We start from the raw sequence: 27,951 nt of genomic DNA, 5'->3' as shown, positions 1-27,951 counted from the left end.
TATTTGAAATCTGCATTAAATTTTAAGGATTTTTTTTATACTATTCGTTTTTTGTATAATTCTTTATTTTAAAGTGCAAATACAATTTAAGTTAATTAATTTTGACATCTGTAATTGATGGATTGAAAACTATCTGCGCTCTGATTGGAGAAGCTTAAGTGTCGTACATCATTCAACCAATTAAAGTGCAGGTAGTTTTCAATCCACCTATCACGGATGTCAAAATTAATAAACTTAAATTTTTTTGCGCTTTTAAATAGAGAATTATAAAAAAATAATTTCTATAAAAAAATCCTTAACATTTGATGCATATTTTAAATTTACCTCTAACATTAAAATTCTTTACAAAAAACTTAAAAACTTATATATCTTAATGTATAGTATAAGCTTCTTTAAAAACACCCAACAGACAACCAACCTTAGGACTTCAGAGATTTACTATTTAGTAGGGTTGGGCCGGATATCCAGTTTGGCCGGATATCCGGCTATTTTCGATATCCGGCCGGTTACCGGATATCCGGCTGATTTTTACTGCTGGATATCCGGCCGTATATCCGGTCATTTGCCGGATATCGAGCGTTGGCCAGATATCCGGCCGGATACCGGATATTGAAACTATCCGGATACCGGATATCCGGTAACCGGCCAAAAAAGTATCCGGCCCAACCCTTCTATTTAGGTTCTTTGCATATTAATGGACTTGATATAAGTATTGGCAACGATTTTTTCAAATAAAGCTACGAAACGTTCCGCATAAATATACTTTATTTGTTGTTACTAAAATCATTCCAACCCTAGTGAAATAATATTCACAGTTTATGGGAAATACCTAGGTATGCGTGTAATAAATAGTTTTCATAAACAGATTTTATTTATATCTATAATGCATAGTAAAGCAATGTCCGTCCGTCCGTACGTCTGAAGCTTAATATCTCTGTAACCGCTGAACCGAATATACAAGATACTACTCCTGCTTTAGTTTAAAGCTATTTCGTTGGAGGTTGTGACACCCCCACCTCCTAAAAACTTTCCTTGATTTCTGCATGTTGCCATGTTGTGCAACATGTGGTTTTTTCTCAATCCCTCTTGGGGTGAAACCCCTAGTTATTTTTTAAAGTGTACTGTTTCATATTATTTTATTATTGTTCACCGCAGGCGTTTGGTAGTTTATCAAAGATACTAGCGGCTTCGCCCCTAGCCTCTAGAGGCTTTGCCCCAAGAGGTAATTAAAGAAAAAAAATTAAGTACCTCTGTAGATGCCCCAACTAATTTAAAATAATTTTTAAACAATCAAGTAACTTATGAGAAGCCCCTACTCCACCACTAATTTTAAATAATTAAAAAAAAATTTAGGTTTTTTTTTTTTGGGGGGGGGGGTTGGGGTTGTCCCACCCCCCAAGAAAATAGCCCAAAACCACCACAGGACCAGTAGGTATATTCCCTGAAGAGTAGAATCCGATCGGTTCAGTGGTTACCGAGATCTTAAGGGACAGACGAACGGACGGACAGACAGACAGACATCATTCTACTTTGTATTATAGATAAATCAAAGGGATTAGAAATTATATGATTTGGAAATTTTACAGGTACAAAACAATATGTCGTCGTTTACTGACGAACAATTAAATATTTCTGACACAACTAAATAGAGCATCCACTAAAGGTGTTCAAGCCTGATTTTAGACATAATAAATTTTAACCAACTTCTACAATGCCAGGTAAGTTATAATAAAGAAGGTACACACACCGGAAGAGGAAAGTCATGCAATCCAAATGATGATCTGTAATTTTACAAGCTGAAAGGGTCATTCCAGTAACAAGGGTGAACAAAAATATTCAATATTTTATTTCCTAAATTAAAATCACGAAATTTTATCATAAACATTTTTATTTTATTATTTTATTAAACACAAAAAGGCAAAAAAGAAGAGAGATTTACTTAGAACAAAGTGTTTCTAACATTTAGAAACATCCTAGAAAGCTAAAAAATGATTTTAGATTCCTGTAGACAGGTATAAGGAAGCTAAATTGAAATAAAAATCTTATTTTGTGCTGATAAAATACCAAAATTTACATTAATTTCGTAAGTTTAAATATGACATTTCTTTTACAAAAGATACAAGGTATTTGTAGATTAGCCTTTTAATACCTATTTAAAGCCACCTTTGTTGTATCAAATTATCAATTTTCTTTGATTTTATTAAACACTTTTGTTTTCTGGATATAATTTTTAAGTAGATCAAACCTCCAATAATAATAATTTAATTAGATATATAATGTGTGAGTCCAACTGTCCAGAAGAGAGCAGAGAATATTAAGAAGAATATCAGGATTCCTTTCACGGCAATCACCTCTCCAATTCTAAAACAAATAAATTATTATTTGGCAGTTTCCCTCGTGCTGCATACGGACCACAAATAAACTTTTAAGAGAAAAAAAAAATATATTTTTTGATATCTTTACAGGGTCTAGAATAGTTATTTCTCGCATCGTATCATAAACGGCTTTCCGCGGATATAGAATGTACAATTATGAGATTAAAACTAGTTTTTTTAACCCCGAGGTGCCGAAGGCAACGGCTAAAAAGCTAGTTTTAATCTTATGATTGTACATTTTTATATTCGTAGAAAGCTCGATATAATACGATGCTAGACATAGTTTTTTCGTATGGATGAGAACCGGTTCCTATCCACTGGATTCGAATGATTACGAGAAATTTTATTAACAATTAGATTAGGTGGGGATATGGGTCAATATTTTGGAGTGAAGAGATTGGGAAGCAAAGGAATGCATTGTTTAAAAAACTAGCGGCTTCGCCCCTAGCCTCTAGGGGCTTTGACCCTAGGGGTGATCAAAAAATTTTTTTGGCGAAATTCGTAAAAGGACCAAGTAAATCTTCAGCAAAAAAAAATAGGGGGGATTTTTTTGTTTTTGGGGGGGTTGGGGGTGTCCCAATCCCGAAAAAAATAGCCTAAAACCACCACAGGACCAGTAGGTATATTCCCTGATGAGTATAATCCAATCGGTTAAGTTGTTACCGAGATCTTAAGGGACGGACAGAGTGACAGACGGACAGACAGACGGACAGACAGACGGACAGACAGACGGACAGACAGACAGACAGACAGACAGACGGACAGACAGACGGACAGACAGACAGACAGACAGACAGACAGACAGACAGACGGACAGACAGACGGACAGACAGACGGACAGATAAGCGGACAGACAGCATTCTACTTTGTATTATAGATAACCCGCAATAGCATTAAGGTCTAAAGAAGAAAATAACAGACACTTATTGACAGGCTTCGATACTAAAAATAAAAGAAGTTGTAGGACGGTAATGATTTTGCTACCAGAACTTTAATTATGGACTGAAGGTAAATGTAATTATATTGATAAGGAACTCGGATTTTAATCTGTTTTTTTTCAATTTCTTTATTAAATTAAGTAAGGACCTTATTACGGAGTAGATTCGATACTAAAAATACAACTCTTCGCTAATAATTGTATTATATTGTAGTGTAATATAAAGTGCAACTACAGAGAGACGTAAAGTATGAATGTCACGATTAACATTTAGTTATTTTCAGGTAAAAACATGCCTGCAGTTCAGTAGAATATTAACAACAAAATATGACTATAGCAAAATTATATTTTTAATGACTGTAGTTTAGAGGATTTAACCTGCGTTTTTATTTATATAAATTTCCTTTCAAGTACCTCAATAATCTATTATCATCAGCAGAATCCGCATTGTTGTAGAAATCCTTTCTCTTGTCCACCTTTTCCTTCTCATCTCGGGATATCAGCTCCTAATGAATGGACAGATTTATATGCTATGCATTTTGGAAACATTGATTTATACAAAAAAAATTTTAAGTACATTAGGATTTTATCGGGGAATTTTTTGTATTTTAGATTGAAAAGAAAAATTTTGGCATTATCCTCTTAGAATTTTTTTTTCAATTTTGAAAATTTGAGTCCCACTCCCCAAGAAATAGTTATAAGCCTTCCCGGGACCTATGAGAAGCTACCCTGTTAGGGGAACCTGATCGGTTCAGCAGTTCGCGAGATCCTTTGCTAAAAACAAACAGACAAACAAACAGACAGACAGACAAACAGACAGACATTGTTCTACTTTGTATCATAGATACTAAAGTAACAGGATGTCTATTTGTGTGTCTGTGTGTTTGTTTGTTCTGAAGGATCTCACAAACTGCTGAACCGATCGGGTTCTCCTTAACAGGGTAGATTTGCATAGGTCCCTGGAAGGTTTATAACTATTTTGGGGGAGGGTACCCTCCTAAGAGAAATCACAAAAAAAATCTAAATTTTTTTTACTTTTCTTGATTTAACAAAGAGAGTTCAATGAAACATAAATGTCAAACACAACATAGACATATTTAAATATAAAAAAATTTAAAGTGCCACTAGAGGCCTGTAGGGGCGTAGCCCCTAGTTATAGAATAGATCAATAATGACATTTATGATTGCCATATCCATTCCACCAAATGTGTTCTGCATTTCATGTAATATCCTTATTTTTCCCCCACAGTTTAAGGCTATTTTCCATTCTTGGAAAACTTAACCAACACCCAGGAAGCTTCAGCTGCCAATAATAATATTTTATTTCTAAGATAGTACCTTTGCTGATGGTAGGTTTATGTTTATTTGACTCTGATTGTTAAAACCACCATTGGTATATCCGCCATTTGCTTCCCTCACTTCAAACAAAGGAGGTGTCTGAAACAGACAAAATTAAAATATTTTAATGAAACATTGACTTCGTTTCAACATAATCATCTAAAGAAAAATCAATAAAAGTGGAGAACAAGAATAGATTTTTTGACTTATTTACTACTTTTCTTGTTATGTAAGCTAAAACAAACATGCAGTGCAAATGAAATAATATGTCTAAAAGTTGATTACTTAATAAACAAATATTGAATACAATCAACTAAAATAATTACTAGTTATGAGTTATGTTAAATTAGGCATTGTAAAGGTGTAATATGATTAGGCTTGTTTAACTCCATGCAACAGTGTAAGGTCCTTACAATAGCTAAGGTACAGTTAGTGGGTGGATTCCATTATAAGATAAACATAAGAACTTTATTGCTTGATTATATTCATTTTAAATTGTGCATCATCAATACATACCTTAATAGGAGTAACAACATTCCATGACCTTTTTTCATCCCTCTCCTTCTCCTTAACATTTTTTTCTTACAATAAAGAAAACAAAGAAAAAAAACACAATTCCTATATAGAAAGATGAGAAAGCAAAGTAGATGAAAGAAATGTCTATTCAGCAAGGTGCTTTAATATAGCAGTGAACAGAATAAACAGCAAGAGATAAAACATAGTAAGTAAGCCTTGAAATAAATCTCAAGTCTAAGTATACAGTAAATTTGTATGTACAATAGGATTTTACGTATAGAATTAGAAAAAGTAATTAAATATATAGCAGTGACTGATTGCTGACAACATTGGTCTTAAAAGAATCATTGACTGTAAAATTTATCCTACCTCTTCCTCATCTTTAGTCTTTCTTTGGGAGTCCATAAATGTATGCAACAACACCTAAAAAAATATACAGGGTGAGTCAGAAAAAACTGAGTTTTCCGATTTTCTGATACAACCAGTAGGAATATGGAAAAAACAATTATAGGTTCTTGTTCTCTATAAAAATATACATTAAACTTAGAAAAGGTGTTTTTGAATATCTCTGAAAACAACGGCGCTTTTTAGAGCATGAAGATTTCAAAAAGTGTGTGTGATGACTTTTTCAGCCATTATTTTGTACTTTTTAGGTAGATTTATAAATAATAAAAAATGTCTACCATTCTAAAAAGATAAACAAACATATTTTTTGATTATTAAAATTTGTATTTATCATATTGTAAATATTTAACATCTTAAAAATACAATTTATTTAAATTAAATTATCACATTATAAATCAAACGTTTTGTTGTAATCTATTGTTAAGATTTAATGCTCCATGACTGGAAAACCAGCTCATGACCCGAAATATTTCATGTTGTTACCTAATTTCCCCTTGCTCCCCCTGAATTTTCTCTATATTTGGTGCAAGACTGGATCCTATCTCCAAAATCTCCGCCCCCTTTTGACAAATTATACTTGTGTGTTATAATCCATCATAATAACTTCATTTAAATAGGGTAGGGTTTCTAAAAGGCATTTTCATTTTAAAAATTCAAACCTTGATAACTTTTTTATCTTGAAGAGATTTTTTTGTCAAATAAAAAGGTTTTTTTTTCTTTTTACTATAAGCTACGTTATTATAGAAGATTCTTTTAAACCACATGCATCACAATCAAGAAATGTGAAAAAATGACAAATTGCAGTATTCTAAAAATGCTTTTGTGAGGCGCCAAAAAGCATTTCACCTTTAAAACTCATTTAGGTACTTTTCTTAGACCTTTTTCTAAATAAATATTGAAATTTTAAGATTTTTTTATACAAAATAGATTAGTTATTTTAATTTTTCTTGATCAACATTTTTCACACAAGGCATTTATTGACACCATACACCTATCATAGAGGCCGCATTTTTAGAGATAATAAAAAACACCTTTTACAAGTTTGATGTGCTTTTTTACAGAGAACAAGGATATATAATCATTTATTCTGTATTCCTTCTGGTTGTTTCTGAAAATCGAAAAACTCAGTTTTTTCTGACTCACCCTGTATATATATCATTATTATTAGTGCTTTGTCATTACACCCAAGGTCCAAAAAGAATTTAATTTAAATTTTCATGAAAAATTTGAGCTACATAATGGAAATGTATTAATACAAGGCTTACTGACATTAAATTCTATGTTTTTGACTTTATAATGAAGGACATTTATTTGGTGGATTATCAGGTTTGACTAAAGAACTCTTAAAGCTCATTGTTAACTAGATTTAAGTTTAATACTTCAAATTTGTTTCAAGCTTTATAATTTTAAAGAAAAAAATATATTCCTTTACTTATATCTTACCTCAAAGAATGGTATAAACTGAGCAAACAGTAACCAAATGTCAATCATCTAAAAACCATAAAAATTTTAAATTATTTTGAGTTAGCAATGTAATATACTGATTTAATGTTTTTTTTATAGGGTAACATTCTATAAGGTCACCAACGCGATGTCTGACATTTAAAAAAAAATTACATTTTTTTACATTTTACATTACAAAGAATCGCTTTATATTCTTAATGTTTTTTGTTCTATAAAGTAACTTTTTTGTTATATGATGTTATATAGTTGCTCCATTAAAACATACCTTTAGATAAGCAGTCTTGGGTAAATAGGATGAGACGCTAACAAACAGAGTTGTCAACACTGAAATTAATATTATCTTTTAATTCTTTAATTTTTAAGAGAAGCTTTTATCTATTATTATTTGTACACAAAGAAAAATATATTTAACATTTGTAACCACCAACAAATTATAATATTTATAACAAATTAAAATAATTTTGCAACTTACCTAGCAATGCAGTAAGATTTACACTGATGACAGTTTCAAAGAAAAAATCCTAAAATATGAATGAAAAATAATATGGAATGAAATATTGCACTAAGCACTGTCATAAATTGCCGATTTTTCTTAAATTGTAAAAAAGTGTTTCATAATTAAATGCGAAAGTCATATATTTAAGAGGCATAAGAATATAAAGGGTTCTAAATTAAAATTACTTGCATAATTATTTTTTAGATTTGTAGACAAAATAAATTTTCAAATTTATACAAAATTGTTATTTATCCTGTTTTTTTTCATATTTTTATTGATAATTATAGATTATTTATTTACCTTGAAGAAGTTAGTAGCATAGACAATAACAAGTACGAGTGCTGTGGGTAGAAACGTGGTCATTATCTCACTAAACAGCCGCCTTTTTAGTGTCATCTACAACATTTTATCATAGTTATAAGGATATGCGATGATTGACGAATTTGATGTTTATTCCGCTTCATGAAGAAATTCTGCTATTGGTAGCTTGAAAATATTGGGGGAGCAATTTTCTATCAATCTTTGCATTTTTCTAGTGCACATTTAAGCTAATTGATATGGGAAGGGGAAGTAAGTTAGCCTGCATTACCTATGGGTGAAATATTTTACAATTTTAAGACTGAAATTAAATGTTTTGGAATTTCAAATCCCATCATCTTGCAAAGCACAAAGAAATTAAGAAGAAACGAGGAAATATAACCAGAAAATGTAAAAAATATAATTATAATACAAAAATAAATTAGTGGTTTATGTTAACTATTGAAAATAATTCATTTTTCCTTATTATAAAGCCAAAAGATTGATTGATAGTTGATTAATTTTGAAACTTGAATATGTTAATTATTGAAAATAATGCACTTTTTCGTATTGTAAAGCCCAAAGATTGATTGATAGTTGAATAATTTTGAAAATATACAAAATTATATATTTCACCTTGACTTTGATGCCTTCATTTGGATTTTCTAAAAAAAAACTTGTATCAATTTAGTACTTTTTTAAAACTCATAATGGATCATGTTTTGTCAGTGCATATATGTCACTTTTAAAAGCCAACACAAATAACATAAAAAGCAGTATTTAAATAATTGATAACATTAGTAATCAAAAAGTTGAGGATAATGGTTGGCAGTTTCGACAAAATTTTTTTTATTTATTTTAGAAATCTAATTAGAGTCCATCCAACTACACCCCTCTATATTAAAAAAAAACCGGCAAGGAGGAGGTCAAGTTAAAAAAGTCAAACCAATCTTAAATTTCAGGAAGGTGTGAAAACAATTGGCAATGGTGACTTGTTTCGCATTTTGATTGATTGATTAGCTATAGTTTCTTAAAGTTTGGGCCTAAGTAGTCATGGAGTAGGCTGAGACACTTTTGTCTAGCCACTAGGGCTGTTAAGCTCCACGTTCAAGCATATTATGACTTGCCCCGCTGTCTCATGAGAGCTACTCATTATTACCTCACCCTCGCCGAGTATGGCAGGTGTCTCAAATTAAGTCACTGCACATAGGGGCAACAAGGGGCATCAATTCACCACCCCCAAATCAAGTTTTAATCATTCTATGAGTATTATCATACCCAATGTACATCAGATTTCAAAGGAATCGTAAAAATACGCTTTTTAAGTAAGCTTTCTAAAGTCTGAAAGTCAAGATATGCAAAAATTTTCTTACAGAAAAAGGCATATATTTTGTGTTTCACCAACAATTTTAAAAGTATTATAAAATCTCTTAGAATTAACGTAATTAGACAAAATAACTTCAGGTGAGTCATGCACTACATGTATTTTGACAATATAAAAGAAAAAAACACAGATTAAAGATATTAGTCCTAAATATTTCTAGTTGAAGTTAAGATTTTAGTTTATTTTTGTTTGTTTTATAATCAACATTTAAGTAGACAGTAAGAGAAAACATGTTTTCACTGGTTGCCACCGACTAAAAATACGATATTTGATTACCCAAAGACATATTATAATCGCCTGTACTGGTCTCATTTACCCCCCCGCGCCCCCGTAGGGGTTTTTAGCGCGTTTTCTGAGGTTGGGTGCACGAAAAGTTTGTTAAGAAAATCTTTTAAATGCCCTTTTAAAGTCAAAATGTGAGATGTAATACATATAAATAAAAGACGCAAAAACATAGTTATGAGAAATATTTATTTGATCAGACTTTGAATTAAAGTTGATAATGAATATTTTCAAGTTCTATTGCACTAAATGATTGAGAGGGGAGGAAGGGGGGGCTAAACCTAAATCTAAACCTCTTTATGTTTGATGTTTTTATGTAACTTAATAATCGTTTCTATGGATTATTACAAATATAAGGGATCTAAAGGGATAAGACAAAGGTCAATAAATTGATGTACATCCCCAATGGTAATACACAAAATTACCCCTTGTGTAGATTAAAGTTAGTAGTTAAAACGTTTGAACACACAACTGTAAAACTTTGGGGACTAGTTTTATAAACAGCCCAATGTCCCCTCTCTCACTGCGGAAAGGTAAAGATAATATTCAAATAACGAAGTGTTCTAATAATCATTCTAAATTGGAATTAGCAAGTAGTCTATCTGTCTGTCTATTGGTAATGCTTTGTTTTTAAATTATGTAGTTACATGGTCTTCATGTTTAGCATCAGCAGTTTTATTTAGAAAGGGAGAGGACATTACACTAGTCCCCAAACTTCAAAGTTTTATAATAACGTTTTTATATTCGTTGGCATAACAGCTTTAGGAAATTTGATTGATGTTTTATTGGTTGGTTCATTAAGATGAGTATCAAAACTTTTCAACCACTAATTGTCATCTACAGACAATCAATTTTGTAATATAATTTATTATTTTATGTATCAATATTGGGGATGTACATACATTAATCGGTTATTGTTTTGTTCCTTAGATCCCTGAGCGTTAATCTATAATAAAAAGTAGCTTAATGTTTGTTTGTCTGTCCGTCCGTCCCTTAAGATCTTGGTAACCACTAAACCGATTATATTCTACTCTTCAGGAAATATATCTACTGGTCCTGTGGTGGTTTAAAGCTATTTTACAAAAAAAAAACCTCCGTCCGTACGTCTGTTACAGTTAGCTCTTTGGGTTAATTTAAACAGGCTAGAATTGTCCTATCGATTTCAAACTTTTCATGTCGTTTTCTACAACAGTTAGGTACGACTAAGAAAGCACGGCAACTCTATAATCGTTACCAGAAAGTCCATACATCCATTTATAACAAGCTGATTTTTAATTTTATGACAACAAATAATGGTTTTGAATGTTAAAAATATCCTATTCATCTGATTTTTGAATACTGATTCCTAGTACAATAAGGTATAGTGTTATAAGCGAAGCATCTCTATAAAAAGTCCTAAAAACGTCAGTATGTCCTTAAACAGTAACATGTATTTAATCAGTTTTAATTACAATTTTGTATAGACATGCATTAATATTTAGTTCTGACACTTCACAAGTGTTAGTGTTCGTTTGTCCTTCCATTTCAGAGCTTCGCTTCTATGGATGTTGTCATCCTTGTTTAATTACCTCTTGGAGCAAAGCCCATAGAGGCTAGGGGCGAAACTGCTAGTATACATATAAACAGTAAACAAGAATCATAATATCATTATAAATATAGTTATTAGCCAATAAAAATTTATGTCAATCATGCTCACATTTATTATGGATTTATTATTAAGTGAAACTTTTAGCTTGCTAAAATAAGAATACCCATCCACCCCTTTACACCATCCTCTCCCCTTCTACTGATGGATAGACAGATTGGTAGACAGATGGATAGACAGATGGATAGACAGATAAATAGACAGATGGATAGACAGATGGATAGACGGATGTATAGATGGATGGATGGATAGATAAATGGATAGATAGATGGATAGATAGATGGATAGATAGATGGATAGATAGATAGATGGATAGAAAGATAGATGGATAGATAGATGGATAGATAGATGGATAGATAGATGGATATATAGATGGATAGATAGATGTATAGATAGTTGAATAGATAGATGGATAAATAGATGGATAGATAGATGGTAAGATAGATGGATAGATAGATGGATAATTAAATGGATAGATAGATAGATGGATAGATAGATGGATAGATAGATGGATATATAGATGGATATATAGATGGATCGATAGATGGATAAATAGATAGATGGATAGATAGATAGATAGATAGATAGATGGATAGATAGATAGATAGATAGATAGATAGATAGATGGATAGATAGATAGATGGATAGATAGATAGATAGATTGATAGATAGATGGATAGATTGATGGATAGATAGATGGATAGATAGACGGATGGATAGATAGAATAATAGATAGATGGATAGGTTAAGGGGGCGCTATTTTTGGGGAGGGGTTAATCCGGTAATTTTCCATCTACCTTCATTAAATGACCTTTATCTCCATGTTTCTTTCAAATGACAGAAAAAATCATAAAAGCAAATTTGTTCGTTGTTAAATTGCCTACAAAAAAGTATAAAATGAAATTTTTGTGGGATGAATTTTAAGGGTACTAAATAATTAAATCCCCTTTTTGATTGATTTGCACTGTAATGAATGACGCTCTCCGCAGAGGAGCTTGGGATAAGGGTAGTACTGATATTATGTATATGACTGTTGACCCAGCTAGAAATGTCGTAAGGAAACTCGCATCCAATATGTAGTATTTTATCGCCAAAATCTTATTTAAGATTTTACCATAAGGAAAAACGATAAGAGGATGAATACTCACCCCAATTTCATTGTAAAATATTACTTCCCCCCTACTAAAATAATTTGTCTGCTATTTATCTAAACCGTCCGCGGCTTTTTGCATCTTAACCATAACCTATTCTATATATGTAAAAAAAATATAAAAAAATTTATCTTATTAATTATTATTATTTTTCTGTAATTTATTATGTTTTTAAAAAAATTAAAGAAAATATTTAAAATACAATTTGATTTAGAATCTTAAAAAACAAACAGCCGCGGACGGTCTTAGTGCAGCAGAAAAGTATGTTTCGCCTAGTTTAAAAATAGGGAGGGTTCACCTTTTATGATCAAAAATTTATTTTTTTTCAAATTAGCCTAAATGTAATATTTAAATCTAATTAACATGATAAAACTTTTAAATGTTTACTAATAAAAAATTAATAGTTTAGCTCTCAGCCACCAGGTTCGCTAGTTGTCTACTTCAAAGACATACATTAAAACTAAGGCTAAATATTAAATAAAAAATTTCATAACTGAATAATCTAAATAAGTGAATAATCTGTAATGCTATCTATGTTCTTTCTCAGACAATACTCGTTTTTACAATATTTTTAACATTTTCAAGTGATGTTATTTACCCCTCAGGGTTTGGCCCTTTAGTGACAAAAATCCAAAACAAGAAAAATACAGGCAAAATAAAAATTGATGAACGCTTTGATATTCTAGTTCTATATCCAAAGCTAGATGGCACTGAAAAACTGATTATTATAATTTACAATCAAATGTTCATATTAAATTTGTAAAAACGTTTATTTATTAAAAAATATAAGTTAGATAGACTCCAATATAAATCTTATAAGCTGATAATGAGTGTTATGATTAAAGTCAGTAGCAAAGTCATGAAAAATTAATAATGATAATTTTATATTCTTTCATTAGGTTTCATCAGAATGGATGATAATTCAAAATATTTCTATATCATCCCTTAAAAATTAGATTTATGCTTCAAACAGCAACTATAACTGTCTTGAAATTATATTTAATTTTAAGATATTCCCATTTTGAAAAGTGGTGGAATAACATTAAAAATTCAGCGCGGCAATTGCTCAATATAGGCCTCTAGGCCCACTGCCTATTTTAGTCCTTCAAATACCTCGATTTCTCTCTTTTATTATTTTCTCTATGGATTTTACAGCAAAAATCGAAAACAATCGCTAGGGATTAATTCGATTTTGTAGTAAAAATCGCGGCAACCACGATTTCCCTAAGAAATCGTAAACAATAGCATTTTATGTGTGTCAACACACACTTACAAACAGACACACAACTAACATATAATCAACATCATTCTGTGAGAAATATAGTTTGTAAATTGGCCGCTAGAATTTCACATTATTTTTAAAAAAATATTGCATTTTTTCTGCTGTCAAACAAATAAATTTAAAACTGATAACTAAAATTGTCATAATGTGTTTAAGTTTAATATTACAAATAAAAGTATTTTTAAAAAGTTTTTTTTTTTAAAAAGCAACATTTTTAAATGTGTGTCTTAATATTCCTTAAATCATTGCCATTCAGTATGATAAATATAAAAATACTTTATCAAAGTTCATTGAAAACTTTTGAGAGTACACATAAAGTAGAAGGGCACAGAGAAAGGTTTCTCTTTACACCATGTCTCTCTCTGTCTCTCTATTTCTCTCTCTGCATGCACAGTATGAAATGGATTCTTTATGCAACCTCTTACTTACATAAAATATTTACAAAAAAACTACATGATGTTAAATATTTTTTAAATGTACTTTTTATTCACGATTTTGGCAAGATATCGCGTACAAGCCTTACGATATCGCATAAGATTTTGTGGGTGTATTGCGCAGCTGTAAGGACCTTTTCGACCATTTATCGTATGATATCGTCGATGTGATTAGGGCGATTATTTAGCGATATTGTAAGAACTCGCGCGAGATTACTCTACGACATCGCAAGCGATTGTAGCTCGATAGTAACTCGACTTTCTGGCTGAGCAAACTTACTCAATAATCCCCTTCTAACACAACCAGGGGAAGTGATTGAGTTTGTTCCACTGGCAAGAGCTTTTTGTTTTTTATAACCGATTCTACCCCATCCCTTATCCTCTACTCCACTTTCGCTTTCATTACAAAATTCTTCCACCCAAACTTAACGACACTACTCAATAATGTAGCTTACCAAATTTACACGTTAGCTGATGTTAAAATGGGAAATACATATCATTTATTATGAAAATAATATATCCAAGTGCGTCTGTCAATAAAAAGAGAAAGACGCAATCACTCATTCAGCTCTTTATTTTTAATTTTTTAAGTTTATAAATATCGTTTTCGGTTATTCCTTGGCCGATTTAGGCTTTTAATTATATCCTGGCCGAGACAAATTTAGATCCGTTGACTAATCAAAAATCGGTTCAGTTAGAGGGATACCCAACGTCTCATTCTATTGCTACCCAAAGTTTATAACTACATTGCAATTATATAAAAAAAAAAAAAATTGAGTTGAAGAAAAGGAGTATTCTACACATTTAAATCACGCCCCCACCGCGTGGTTTAGTTTGGCATTATTTTGTTAACAACCGGGGAAGTTACGTGATTATTATTGTGAATGAGAAATTCAAGTCAACACATGGAGAATTGAACTCGAACTCTCACCACTGTAGCTTGTTTCGCATTCAGTATGTTGCTTATGTAGAGGGTTTGACATCAAAAGGAATATGTCCAACCTCTGACCATAATATTACACCTCTCGTAAAGAGGGTGTCAAAATTAAAAACCCTAAGGTAGTAAAATATGTGTCTTGCTTTAAATAATTTAGATAATTTTTCTACCTTCATTTTTATATTCTAAGGTGTATCCTTTTACAACATAAGATGTAAGCACTGTTTCTCCAGCTGAAAAAAAAAGAATGAAATTTTAACAAGTTATCTGTCTTTTTCTGTTTTATAAATATCTCTCAATTTAAATTCTTCAGCTTTGCTTATGACATCAAACAGTTTCACTTGTATTTAAAGTTATAGATCTTGCATCTAGTAGTAAATGAACATTACATAAAAGTGATGGTACATTTATGCACAAATTAAATAATTGATTATTTGTCACAATATTTTAGTTTCAATGAACTTTTAAATTTAATAATATATTATTCACAATTTAAAGTTTATAAATAAAACAAAATAAAATTTTTGTTGTAGTGTTGTTTGCTTTTGTGTCAAAATATTAAAAATTCATTTGTTAAAAACTTTGATAATAAATTCATAGCATAAAAAGAATATTTTAGTTGAAAAAACCCGTAAAAATGTGATTAATTAACCACACTGTAGATATATTTGTACAACACAGCTAATTATAAAGCTTAACCTTATGTTTACAGACAGACAAAGATACGGTGAGATTCTGTGAGGGATAATAAGCATTTTAGAGCACATTTTGCGTGTTATAAAGGGATATTTACCCATGAGTAAAAAAGTCACAATAAAACTTCAATAATTTGTCTTCGCAAATTGTGGAATGGTGGCAATTATGATTTTATACTAAAGTATAGTTTTTGCAAAATAGACACATAAATAAGAATTTATAGAATCAATATACTTTCTAAAATATCAATCCAATTAGTCCATTATAAAAGAGTTTACATAATCTTGCATGTAATTACTGACTGACTTACTGACAATGTTGAATTGTAGAGTAGCTAAAACTGTGTTACCCCAATTAATTTCTGTTGGAAATAGTTGAATACCAAACTGGGCCAATTCATCAACATCCAGGTCAATTGTACAAATCTACATAAGGAAAAATAATACTTTATTTTCATTTTTAACTCTTAAACTTCTACACTTTGTCCATTGCATTGGTTGACTTTTATTTAGGGAAACAATTCCAAATAACATATTGGCATTTTGAGAATATATTTTGTTTTCTTTAAAAAAAAGGGTTATTTAAAATTTAACCCACTTTATCTTAACAAAAATTAGTCAACAATGTCTTTTAGAATGCTTCATATAGATTTTTTTCTTCCACCTCCCGTTTGACTATTTAATAACTGAAGATTCATAATAAATTTTCTTTTTTGTGATAGATTTAGAATTTTCAATTATCAATTTATAATCTTTTTAACAAAATTTAATTTAGACTCATATTTTTTATAAATAGAAGATTTTTGTTTTAGAAAGTACAAATATTGGGAAAAAACCTTGGTGATAATAATATTCAAAGGTACATACTATTGATTAGTTGAAAATTGGTTTTAAATTTATTAATATTTTATTTATGTATGAATTCTGTTGAATTAGAATAAAATAAACCAGGAGAATGGAACCAATTTTATAAAAGTAGAAAAGTAGGTATTATCATATAAAAATATAATTTTTGACTTTAGACTATAGGCTTAATTATATCATCAATTATTTAATTTTTTTTACTCTTAAAAACATTAGAAAAATGAATGTACCTGGGTATCAAACGGATACATATGGAGCTGATATACACATCGGAATTCCTAAAAGTTAGTTTATATAAAACATATTATTAAACAATGAAATAGGGGAAGGAGAATGGAAAATGGAGAAATATGCTTTAGCATTACCAATAAACAGACCAATGACTTGTAGATTAGCTTTTTATTTATAGTAACAAATATTAGAAACCTATAATGACCCAAATTCTCAAAAATATATGAATATTATGACAATATGCCTTCGAAGTAGCAAAGATAATTTTCAATTTAATGCTTGTTTAGCAACTAATTTATGAAAGAAGTGGATTTGAAAAGGAATTATCCCTTTTCTTACAGAAATCGAAAAAATAAATTATTTTATCAAGAACTAACTGATATGCAAATACTGGACATTTTTTTATTCATGCCCACTGTCAATGAATAAAAAAAATTGGATGGGGGGGGGGGGTAAGGGATTGGTCCACCCTCAACTTTCAATAGTAAAGAATAAAACTAGGGAGGGTGAAATTACTCTCCCCCAAAGTAGTTTTTACACATCCTAGGACTATCACCATAAAGTTTAGCGAGACCCTATGCTACACACAGGCAGAATAAAAAGACATCCTATTACTTTGAAAAAGGATAGAGGATAGGATAAGAAAATTGCATACTTTTGTATAGATCCTCTGTAGTTTGAGGATACTATACTCTCCACTAAATACGTCAATCTCCTCAGCACTTTCACTTGGCCTAAACATATTAATGTAGTGGACAGACCTAAACCGAAGTAGCTACGCTCTCCTAGAAAGCGCTAATAACTGTTGTATAGCCATGTTATTATAATTACCAATTTTAAGCTTATGATCATTGTAGATAGAAACCTTCCCCAAAATATAGATAAAAGGGAAGGCATTTAACGTTATTAAAATGTATCCAGCCTAATTTGTATATAGAATTATTTAGAATTGTAAAACCCTCAACTCAATACACTTGTGAAATAAGATATTTTGTGTTTTTTATTTCAGAGCAAAGCTTTTCTATAAGCCGCAGTTCGTCCTGCCGTGATTCCGCCCGCCGCACTAGATTAACAAGGATTATTTCTTCAATTTATGTTTTCTTGGTTTTGAGTGGCTTATCTATAAAATAACCTAAATATAAAAACAAACCTATGACAAAACCACTAAATACTATAAATAATATAAATAAGATTCATATATTCACTTGTTGAAATCTAAAATTAAGTATCAAATACTTGAATTATAATAGCTGTGTTGTCAATGAAAATGTTCTTACTTAGGTGCAGCTCTTCTGCCAACAATAAGATTTGCTTTGTCTTCACTCTCTGTGATATCATTCTCCTTGGTATTACTGGACAAATATTGGAATATGTATACTACAGGGTGGGGCAAATAAGACCGGACAAACTTTAAACGGCCATAGCGCCAAAACTACTTGACCAATCAGGACGTTTGACCCCACTATAAAAAGCTTAGGTAATTACCTTTTAGCACAAAAAAATCTTTGGACGAAGATGGGCTCGTGCACCAAGCTGGCCGCGCTTATGTTCAACAAGGCAGATTCGAAATGCGCCGGTGGAATAATCTGGATTCTAGACTAGTACCCACTAAATCGGATCTCAGCAAATCTGTAGATGAGTTAGAGTTATGCAACTTGCTGGGGATACTGTTAGATACATAAATAAGACACTAGAAAAGACTAGAGCTCTCTATCTAAAGTGGCTTGGCTGTAGTATTCCGGCAAAGTGAAACGTGGCAGATTTTAAGATATCAAAAATTGTGTGAAATCGTGAAAATTTCTCGGTTCTCGACGTTAGAGACCCATATTGAACTTAAAAACTCATTTTAGACTATGAATTGCGCTGACAACCCTAGCTGAATTTTTATGCCATTTCCAAAAAGGTATAGAACGTCGTTCCAGCTCAACTGTGGTTCAAATAAGAGCCTCCGTGTCAAAGGGTAGCGTTAAAGTTGGGTGAATTTGGATCCTGCAGTTACTCACGCTCTAAAGAAAATAGGGCCTCCCAGCAGCCCGATCTTAATTCAATAGACTTTTGGGCCTGGGGCTACTGTGAAGCATGCACCAATAGACGTGCCTATACAATAAAGACCTCCCTCATTGCCACCATCAAGGAGAAATTCGCCAGCTTGGACAAGGACATGGTGACCAGGGCCTGCGGGCGGTTCAGGCGGCGGGTGAAGACGGTGATTGAGGCTGGCGGCGATTTTATTGAATAATCTAATAGTCATATACCTATTTTGCTTGCCAGTTTTTAAAATTCAATAAAATCGTTAAAATTGACGATTTTATGTTCATTTGTTTAGAAGTTAGAATTTGTCCGGTCTTATTTGCCCCACCCTGTATGTTATTTTTATCTACTAGAAAGTTAGGTATAAATTGTAACTAAATATATAATGGTCTTAATTCATTTAAGCATTACTTTCATGAGGGAAAATGAAAGTAAGTCACTTTAAGTAAAGTGCTTGATAAACACTTTGATAGAAAGTACTTATTATTCATTTACACTCTTGTTTAATACAATCCAAAACAAAAGTCTGCTGAAAACTAATGTTTTGCATATTCTTTATTCCTGAAGACTAGTGTAGGAAGCCACATAAGTTCTTCTTCTTCACTGCTAAGGGCATTAGCTTCATCCTTCTCTTTGAGATTCCAGAATTCAAGCCTTTAACATTTATATTTTTTATGATTGGAAAAATTGCATGATCACTACCAAACACTACCACAAACAGCAAATAAAAAGATTAATTTCATCAAAGAAAAAAGTGTCAGTTTTGTTTGTTTTTTAGATACCATAATTCAAGCTTGAACTTTTTTAATTCTAAAAACACTTTTAATTGTTATGTCATTGCTTGATTTATTTAACATATCTAAAAAAAACTACCTGTAATCAGTCCACTCCATCACCAACTTGAACTTGCATTCAAACTCAAGATCAACCTAAAGTATTAATTTTTTGTACTGATGTATTTCGTCATGCTCTGGGAAATGCAAAAACTAATATTGATCTCAATATTGTTTTTAAGCTGGTAAGGATATTTTTACTGCTATGTAGAAGTGTAAATAAGATTTACATGCACTACAGATTGTTTTATTGAATTTACTGCTAGTTCAAATTTCTAAAGACAAGTTCTTAGCAAACAATGCTTGAACTCTTCTAAAATAGCTATACCAACCTCGGTGAGACTAATCAGGTCGACAACATCAACAGAAACATTGACCATGGCCTTCTTGATCAGATTGGTGGTGGGATCTAGTTGGAATGGTGGAATCTTCTTGTTGTAATTGTCTAAATACAATGATACAATCGTTGTTGCTTTACCTCTGTGTATTTCTGGACCATATGATTTCTGTACTTATTTTAGAGAAAAATCAAATCAAGATGGATTCAGAATTAAGGAAAAGGGGAAAAGAAGTGATATATTCACCCCTGCTATCAAAGCCTTTCAAAGTCAGGACCGGAAAAGAGATGCTCACACAAGAGCTGGATCTTTAAATAATTTTAGTGGTGAGCCAGATCGGGGTGAGCCGAATTTCAGCCAATCACAGCGCGGCATTTCATAAAATGCTGTGCTCTCATTGGTGGAAAGTTGGCTCACCCCGATCTGGCTCACCACTAAAATGATTTAAAGATCCAGCTCAGATGTCTGTACCAGTAGTAGTGCTTCTTTTATGCCTTACTAAATAGCCATAACAATTCAGTGCTACCTTTTACTTGGCCCTAACCTAAACTAGACTACTAACATTTTACTTCAACAGGCCAACCCTCAGAAGATATAGATAGAATAACCAGAGATCTTTAAAAACACTGAAAAAAGTTCCACATATTTAGAAATAAAAACTTTTTTCATTTGCTTACAATATTAAAAGCAAATTTATTCCTATACCTTTTATAACAAGTGATTTACAATTTTTTTCATCAGACCCATCTCCACAGTTTTCAAACTGATTACACCTAGAGAAAATAATTCATTACCTAAGGCCGGATTCTGTGCTTTAAGAGATTAAAAAATTTATTCAACAATGGATACTTTTTTTTATAAAGGAGTCAATCTATTAAGCATATATATATTTAGAGTACTTTTAAATTGGGTAAAAATAAGATAGTTTTTAATATAAAATTTTGTATTTTGTTATTGCAAAATTTCCATTTCACCAAAAGAATTATACTAATTGAAATTAGTATTTCATATTTCAATAATAAAAAGAAATAAGCCCCTTTATTCTCTATTCATTATATGGATTTGTTGAAAATTGTACCCCAATAAAAGTTGTATATGCATAAGTGAAAGTATCTCTTCTCCTAAAATGATAATAGTTATTTCTAACATTACATTGTATTACAAATAGCTTTCAGCGCATGTAATAATGTACAGTTATAAGATTAAAACTATTTTTTTTATCGCCAAGGTGCCAAAGTCACAGGATAAAAAAAAACTGGTTTTAATCTTATGATTGTACATTTTTTATTTGTAGAAACAGGATATAATACGTTGACATAATTTTTGTTAAGACTGAGAACTGGTTCTAATTAATCGGTTTCGAATGAAAACTAGATATATCTTTTTATTAAGTAGGTAATACCTGGAAGCAATTGGAATGCATTGCCCATTATTGCAGGTAAAATCTCCTTCTTTACATGTTGTCAATGTCATATCAATAATCTTTTCTTTTGCATCATCCAAGCAACCATCCTGAATTTAAAGGTATGCTGTAAATAATTACTTTCATCAGGATTTTCAGGTTTGCAGGCTCCAGTTATTTTGGCATATTATGTTTATCTGAATTTAAAGGTATGCTGTAAATAATTAATTTCATCAGAATTTTCAGGTTTGCAGGCTCCAGTTATATTGGCATATTATGTTTATCTGCACCATTAAACCAATTTGGTGATTGTTATTTTTCCAGAAAAAAAGACAGTCATTGTCAAATTATTTGCAGAAATAATTTTTCTAAGCAGCAGCTGTATTTTTAAATGCTAAAATATGACTATAAAGTTGACAATATATTTTTTTTTTCTTTGGAAAAATATTCTTGCTTTCTACAACATTTTGTAAAATCATAATACTTATGCTACCTTCATATTAGTAAAGTCAACAGTCATTTTGCCAATCAACATGGAATTTAATGGCTTATCAATGGTAGCATATCCATCTGGAATATTTGAATCTGTCCATTTCCACACCTTTGTCTCAGAGTCAAACATTATTTCTGAAGAAATGTCACCTAAATAAAACAATTTAGATGATTTTTTTTCAATTTTGGAAAATGTAGCATTTGTAAACTATTATTTTTTCTTACTTGACAGAAATCTGAAATTTTATTGAAAGTAATAAGTTCGCCTTGGGCAGGATCCTCATCAAATGTAAAGTCTCAGACATTTGAGGGAAATTATCTAATATGAGTCGTCCAACATGCAGATTTTGTAGTTGGAAAATTAATTTGCCATTTTTATACAATTAAAGCAGAAATACTAAGTTATTACCTAAAAACACAATATTACCATCTTCTTTAAATACTAAATTGTAGATAGTATTTAATTTTGATACTTGACATAGCCCCCTTATCTTCATTGTAACCACTGGACCTTTTGATATACAGGAAGGACAGGATACTGCTATATCACATCTAAGATATTGTTTAAGATTTCATAACTCTATTTGGGTATAGTTCCTTTCGTGGCAACGCACAATAAGGGGCGATTCTTCGTATTTTTCACAGTAGGTTTTTTCCTATTTCTAGCCCCAGCGGGGGGCTCTAACCCTGCGGGGCCAATAGTCTAACCCTGTTGGACAATCACATAACCCAATATAACCTAACCTATAAAAAGCCATTTTAAAAATTCGACGAATCGCCCCTTAAGGGGCGTTGCCACGAAAGGAACTATTCGGTGCTTGCTTACATGTGAAGACCGGAGCACCGAAACCCCCCCCCCCGCTTAGTTTTGACAAAAATCAAAAATAAGGGGGGGGGGTAGTTTTTTAACCCCCCGCTTAGTTTTGACAAAAATCAAAAATAAGGGGGGGGGTAGTTTTTAACCCCCCCCCTTAATTTTGAAGAAAATCAAAAATAAGGGGGGGGTAGTTTTTTCACTGTACACCACGCCAGAAAGTTGAGTGAGGTAAATCAAGTAAATCAAGTATACCAGAGGGGAAACCTTATTACAGGGATATTCATGTTTTGGGGCATAATTTCCTTATTTATTGACTTTGGCCAGTAAAAGGTTTTAATTTTGCGCAAAATTAAAACCTTTTACTGGCCAAAGTCAATAAATAAGGAAATTATGCCCCAAAACATGAATATCCCTGTAATAAGGTTTCCCCTCTGGCATACTGGATTTACTTGATTTACCTCACTCAACTTTCTAGCGTGTTGTACAGTGAAAAAACTACCCCCCCCCTTATTTTTTATTTTCTTCAAAATTAAGGGGGGGGTTAAGTCTTTGCCTTGCCGAGCTTTTTTCCTCCTTGCCGTTTTCCAGACATTAAAAAACTACCCCCCCCTTATTTTTGATTTTTGTCAAAACTAAGCGGGGGGGGGGGGTTTCGGTGCTCCAGTCTACCACATGTAAGCAAGTACCAACTATTCTCCTCTATTTATGTTTTTAAATATCATATACATACTGCAAAGCATTAAAGTAAATATATATTAGTTATTTTCACTTTAATGAAGCAAAAAAACTACTAATGTATTACTTTAAAGCAGTTTTTAATTTTAAGTCTAAGACTTGAAATAAAAGTATCTACCTTTCATCGGTAATCTTTGCAGACTTGAAAACACCAGTTGTTGGACCTAGAAATTAGATTCTTACTTTTTCAAAGGTGAATAAAAAAATTGATCATTGCAATTAATAACATGCTTGTACTTTTTGTAGGTGCAAGCAGCTATTTCTATCTTACTAAGTTTTCTATACTGCCTCGAAAATATATTACTATAAGGATCTAAGATATATATTTATTATCTGTTTTTAACTTTAAATGAATGGAGAAGTTGTTTTGTATTAAATAAATATAAGAAGCATATTTTTGTTGATGTACTATGTGGTTTCAACAAAAGTGTCAAAATATAAATTAAATTTGAGGACTTTATAATTGTAAAAAAAAACATTTAGCAATTAGAAAGCTTGTCTGATTAGTTTTTAAATTGGATTTTAAATCAAAAGAAGAACCATCATAGTACTTATAACCTAGGACCTATTGTGAGTACAAAAAATACAAATCAACTTTAGTAAATCAATTTTATTCATTATGCTGTGATTAAATGTTTACCTGTGACCTCCATACCAATATTGAGACCAAGGCAATACCAGATGCCATCCCATGGCCGTCCATCTTCCCATTGAAAGTATTCAACAGGTTTCATGCTTCTTTGGGTCTGTAATATATTAATTGTTACTAACACCTGAGCTCTTGATTTCAAAAATGAATGAGATATAACCTTCTAACTCTCTGAAACTTATTGAAACATTTAATTTACCTTGGGTTGTGGGCATTTTTATCAATTTAAAATCCTTACATAAAAGTAACATGATGTTTGTCTGTACCAAAGGATCTTACTTACCGCTGGACCGATATGGTTCTTCTAATATGTCATGGGAAGGTTGGTTTACAACTATTTTGGGGTAGGTTCACACAACCCCTCTTCCTCATAGAAATCGCTCCTTAAAAAAATCTACCCCCCCCCCCCCCCAGCAAAAAACTTTATGTTTGAAAAACTAGAATTGAAATTGGAAAAAAATCTACGGGTGTAACCGCTGAATATGAATATGATTGGATATTCCCACCTGCCATTGTCTGAATGCAGTATAGATTGATCCAACATAGAACTTATATTTGTATTCATTTTCAGTATCCTCTACTTTCTCCATGCACTCTCCTTCCTTCAGAACATACTTGACATCTGTCATGGCAGAGACTAGTGTGTTGAATTCATTCTAAAAAAAAATTATGCATTGAAAAATGATGGTTTGAGGCGGGATCACACTGTATCAAAATAGAGAATTAGAAAAAGTTACTGCTTCTATGTTTAGTGCAAGTCATTAATAAAAAGAATGTTGGAAATGCCTTAGTCTGCTAACAGACAAACCTCAATATCATAATATTTAACAATATATACCTTGAGATAAATTATTGCAATCAAATGGTTGCATTATGTATTACATAAAAAAATTAACTAAAACCAGTGTGTAATATCACTCTTAGTCACAACAGATTATTCAACTTCAATTTTAAGACCTTCATATTGTTGAAAGTCAGGCATTGGACTATTTTTAGAGGTTTGGGTCAACAGATGTTATTGAGGTAGATTACAGGTTGGAACAGCACTCATTACACAATTAAACTATTTACACATACCTCATCTGCATATTCCACTAAATCAGCACTAAATCTTTGACAAAACTGTTGAGCACCAGTAGTGTAAGGAGTCCTAAGATTAAAAGGAATGATTCAAAAATAGGATTCATATTCTTTTTTAGATTTTAATTTAATCTAGGATAACTTGTCTATATTCCAAAGAAAACTAGGGCATTGGTGATACCTAAAGTTTTATAATCAGGTTCTCTCTTTAAAACTTAGGGTACAATTAGTATTAATTAATCTTTCTTAGTAGGTTCAAACTAGCAGTGTCCAAATTTCTGAACCAATTATTTTAATCTACAGAAGGAAACATTATCTTTATCATGTACATAGTCTAATTCCATGCTATGCTGCTGAAGTCTGAAGAATATGCAAGATTCTCAATATGGAAACAATTAAATCTTAATAAACATTCTTTTTGGAATTGGTCCTGTATGTATGGATCATAATTTCAAAATACATTACTAATATAGATAATTCTATCATGTCAATAATAGATTTGAGGATACAAATTCTTACTTGATGGGAATATGAAAATAGCTGTTATGTACAGGTCTGCATATGTCAGCAATATTCTGATCTGATTCAGTGGTGTGACCCCAAGGACTGTGAATGTAAAAGTTTGAGGACTGCCAGGATGCTATATCCCCTCTCATTGGCCTAGACAAGATTAATTTTAATATAAAAAACAACTTGCCATTTCATGTACAGGCGCTGGTGCTTTATACAAAGTTTCTGTTGAGCAATGGTAAACACCCCTTCTTATTTTTAATATAAAATAATAATAAAGGGGGGTTGGCTTCGTTCCCTATGCCTAACTAAGCAGGGCTATCTAGTACCCAATATAACTTACCAATAAACAAATGAAAAACACACACCCCATCTCCTTATTTTCAAAATAATTGGAGAGTTTATCATTATCAAATAAAATGTAAATCAAAAGTTTTAGCAAACATTTTGAAATTTAAACAAACAAATTGATTACAGCCCAGAAAATTATTTTTTAGCATATCTTTTTTTATGCACCAACAAACAGATGGAACGATATGATGATAAATAGAACTTACCCTGTAAACCCCTCCCTGTCATTACAATTAAAATACTCTTGAATCTCATCATTAGCCAGAAGCCTGCTAAATACTTGGACATCTGTATATTCAGCAATAGTTGCCATACCCCCATCTATAAAATAACAAGGATGACAACATCCATAAGTAGCAAAGCACATAAAATCGTTGATGGGAATGTGTACAAGTAGATTTAAAGTGTATCTTTTAAAATCAAGAATAGATTTATCGGAGAAAATAAAGACGAAACCTTGTTTTATTTTGTATGATAAACATAAACATAAACATATTTATTTGGGCATAAAAATTAAACAAAAAAAAGTCATAAAATCAAAAAAAATATAATATACAATTAAAATTACTATAACAATAAACAACCTAAATCCTAATCAGTTCTGCCCGGGTAACCATGAATAGATCACTATGGATCTGTCTACTTTGCCCAAAATATATCAAACAAAGGTATCCTGGATCCCTTTAAACTTATAGAACCTAGGTGGTATCGCCAAAATGAAAATAACATAAAAAGATTGCAAATTTACAGAGCTGGAGATTTAGATTATTTGATAAAAATAGATATTGCAAGGCATTAATTAGTTTAGACTTGATAGATTTAGCAAAAAGGTTTCTATCTTCAATAGATTTAAGCTCATCACTTAGATTATTCCAAAGGATGCCAAAGTTGAAAATTGGATGTTTTTTAAGATATTCATATCTATGAGGCCTTATATGAATATCATTGCCATTTCTAAGATTGTAATTACCATTTAGGTGATTATTTCTAATCCAGGTTGGATAAAAAGAAGGAGATAGAGTTTCATTTAAATAGTCATGCATAATCATAAGAGATGAATATTCTATTTGTTGCATTATTGGAAGGATATTATGTTCCTTAAATAGAGGTGTAGTGTGTTCATTATACTTTACTTTTGAGACTAATCTTATAGCTTTCTTCTGCATTTTAATAATAGGATCAAGTGTAGTTTTAGTACACATAGACAGAATATTTGAACAATAATTGATATGAGATTGGAAATTAGCATTATATACCAGTTTTAATATTTTATATTTAAATTTCTGGATAATTTTGAGTGTAGGGATTTAACATGTTCTACTAGAGTGAGATCTTGATCCAATAAAACTCCTAGTGCACGTACACTTTTTTCATCAGAATTAGGAACGTGCTTTATCATTTTAATTTTAGTTATGTTACATTCATTAGTGTCATTCATGTTAAGGTAAAGGGGAAAATATGGGCTTGCATTGTTAATAGACAATTGTTCCAAATTGTCATATTTTGATTTAAATAAAATAAATTTATATTTATCTGGATGCAGTGCAAGCTTATTAGCACTATACCAGTCACAGATTTTACTAAGTTCTTTATTTACTAATACATCAAGTTCATTTAAATTGCTATGTGAAAACAGTGGTGTTGCATCATCAGCAAACAATACAGTTAGGGCTTTATCAGAGGCTCTATGTAAATCGTTAATGAATATTATAAACAGGATTACGCCTAAAATGCTACCTTGAAGAACGGAAATGTTAATGTTTTGTAATTCAGACCAAGATTCTCCAACTTTTACTTTCTGGTTTCTGCCACTCAGATAGCTTTTGAACCAGTTAAGAGCATTACCTCGTATACCAGCATTATCAAGCTTACTTAAAAGTATATCATGATTAACAGAATCAAAAGCTTTCATTGCATCAAGGAATACTCCAACAACATAGTCTCCATGATTTATAGATTCAGTAATATAATTAACTATTT

The 27,951-nt window shown here is 31.3% G+C and overlaps 1 protein-coding gene across 1 annotated transcript in view; it reads right to left on the bottom strand.

Moving 5' to 3' along the window:
• Positions 1–2,028: 2,028 nt before the first annotated feature.
• LOC145335373 (uncharacterized) overlaps positions 2,029–27,951 on the bottom strand; it is a 28,502-nt gene continuing 2,579 nt past the window's right edge. The window contains exons 4-31 of the mRNA XM_080181115.1: positions 26,178–26,292; positions 25,630–25,770; positions 25,108–25,180; positions 24,537–24,686; positions 24,022–24,127; positions 23,500–23,545; positions 22,239–22,381; positions 21,831–21,979; positions 21,338–21,447; positions 20,641–20,708; positions 19,930–20,042; positions 19,638–19,693; positions 19,329–19,418; positions 18,011–18,088; positions 17,389–17,467; positions 16,733–16,780; positions 15,989–16,064; positions 15,114–15,176; positions 8,465–8,493; positions 7,832–7,927; positions 7,508–7,556; positions 7,301–7,359; positions 7,015–7,062; positions 5,536–5,589; positions 5,167–5,217; positions 4,651–4,749; positions 3,727–3,818; positions 2,029–2,361 (exon numbers count right to left, since the gene is read on the bottom strand). Coding sequence (XP_080037241.1) covers positions 2,262–2,361; positions 3,727–3,818; positions 4,651–4,749; positions 5,167–5,217; positions 5,536–5,589; positions 7,015–7,062; positions 7,301–7,359; positions 7,508–7,556; positions 7,832–7,927; positions 8,465–8,493; positions 15,114–15,176; positions 15,989–16,064; positions 16,733–16,780; positions 17,389–17,467; positions 18,011–18,088; positions 19,329–19,418; positions 19,638–19,693; positions 19,930–20,042; positions 20,641–20,708; positions 21,338–21,447; positions 21,831–21,979; positions 22,239–22,381; positions 23,500–23,545; positions 24,022–24,127; positions 24,537–24,686; positions 25,108–25,180; positions 25,630–25,770; positions 26,178–26,292 — 2,381 coding nt within the window. The 3' untranslated portion in view covers positions 2,029–2,261. The remainder of the gene's footprint in view (positions 2,362–3,726; positions 3,819–4,650; positions 4,750–5,166; positions 5,218–5,535; positions 5,590–7,014; positions 7,063–7,300; positions 7,360–7,507; positions 7,557–7,831; positions 7,928–8,464; positions 8,494–15,113; positions 15,177–15,988; positions 16,065–16,732; positions 16,781–17,388; positions 17,468–18,010; positions 18,089–19,328; positions 19,419–19,637; positions 19,694–19,929; positions 20,043–20,640; positions 20,709–21,337; positions 21,448–21,830; positions 21,980–22,238; positions 22,382–23,499; positions 23,546–24,021; positions 24,128–24,536; positions 24,687–25,107; positions 25,181–25,629; positions 25,771–26,177; positions 26,293–27,951) is intronic.

The sequence above is a fragment of the Acartia tonsa genome, chromosome 13 (genome assembly GCF_053477335.1).
Source record: "Acartia tonsa isolate MP-2025a chromosome 13, ASM5347733v1, whole genome shotgun sequence".
Lineage (NCBI taxonomy): Eukaryota > Metazoa > Arthropoda > Copepoda > Calanoida > Acartiidae > Acartia > Acartia tonsa.
This window is presented reverse-complemented; position numbering and strand designations above follow the sequence as displayed.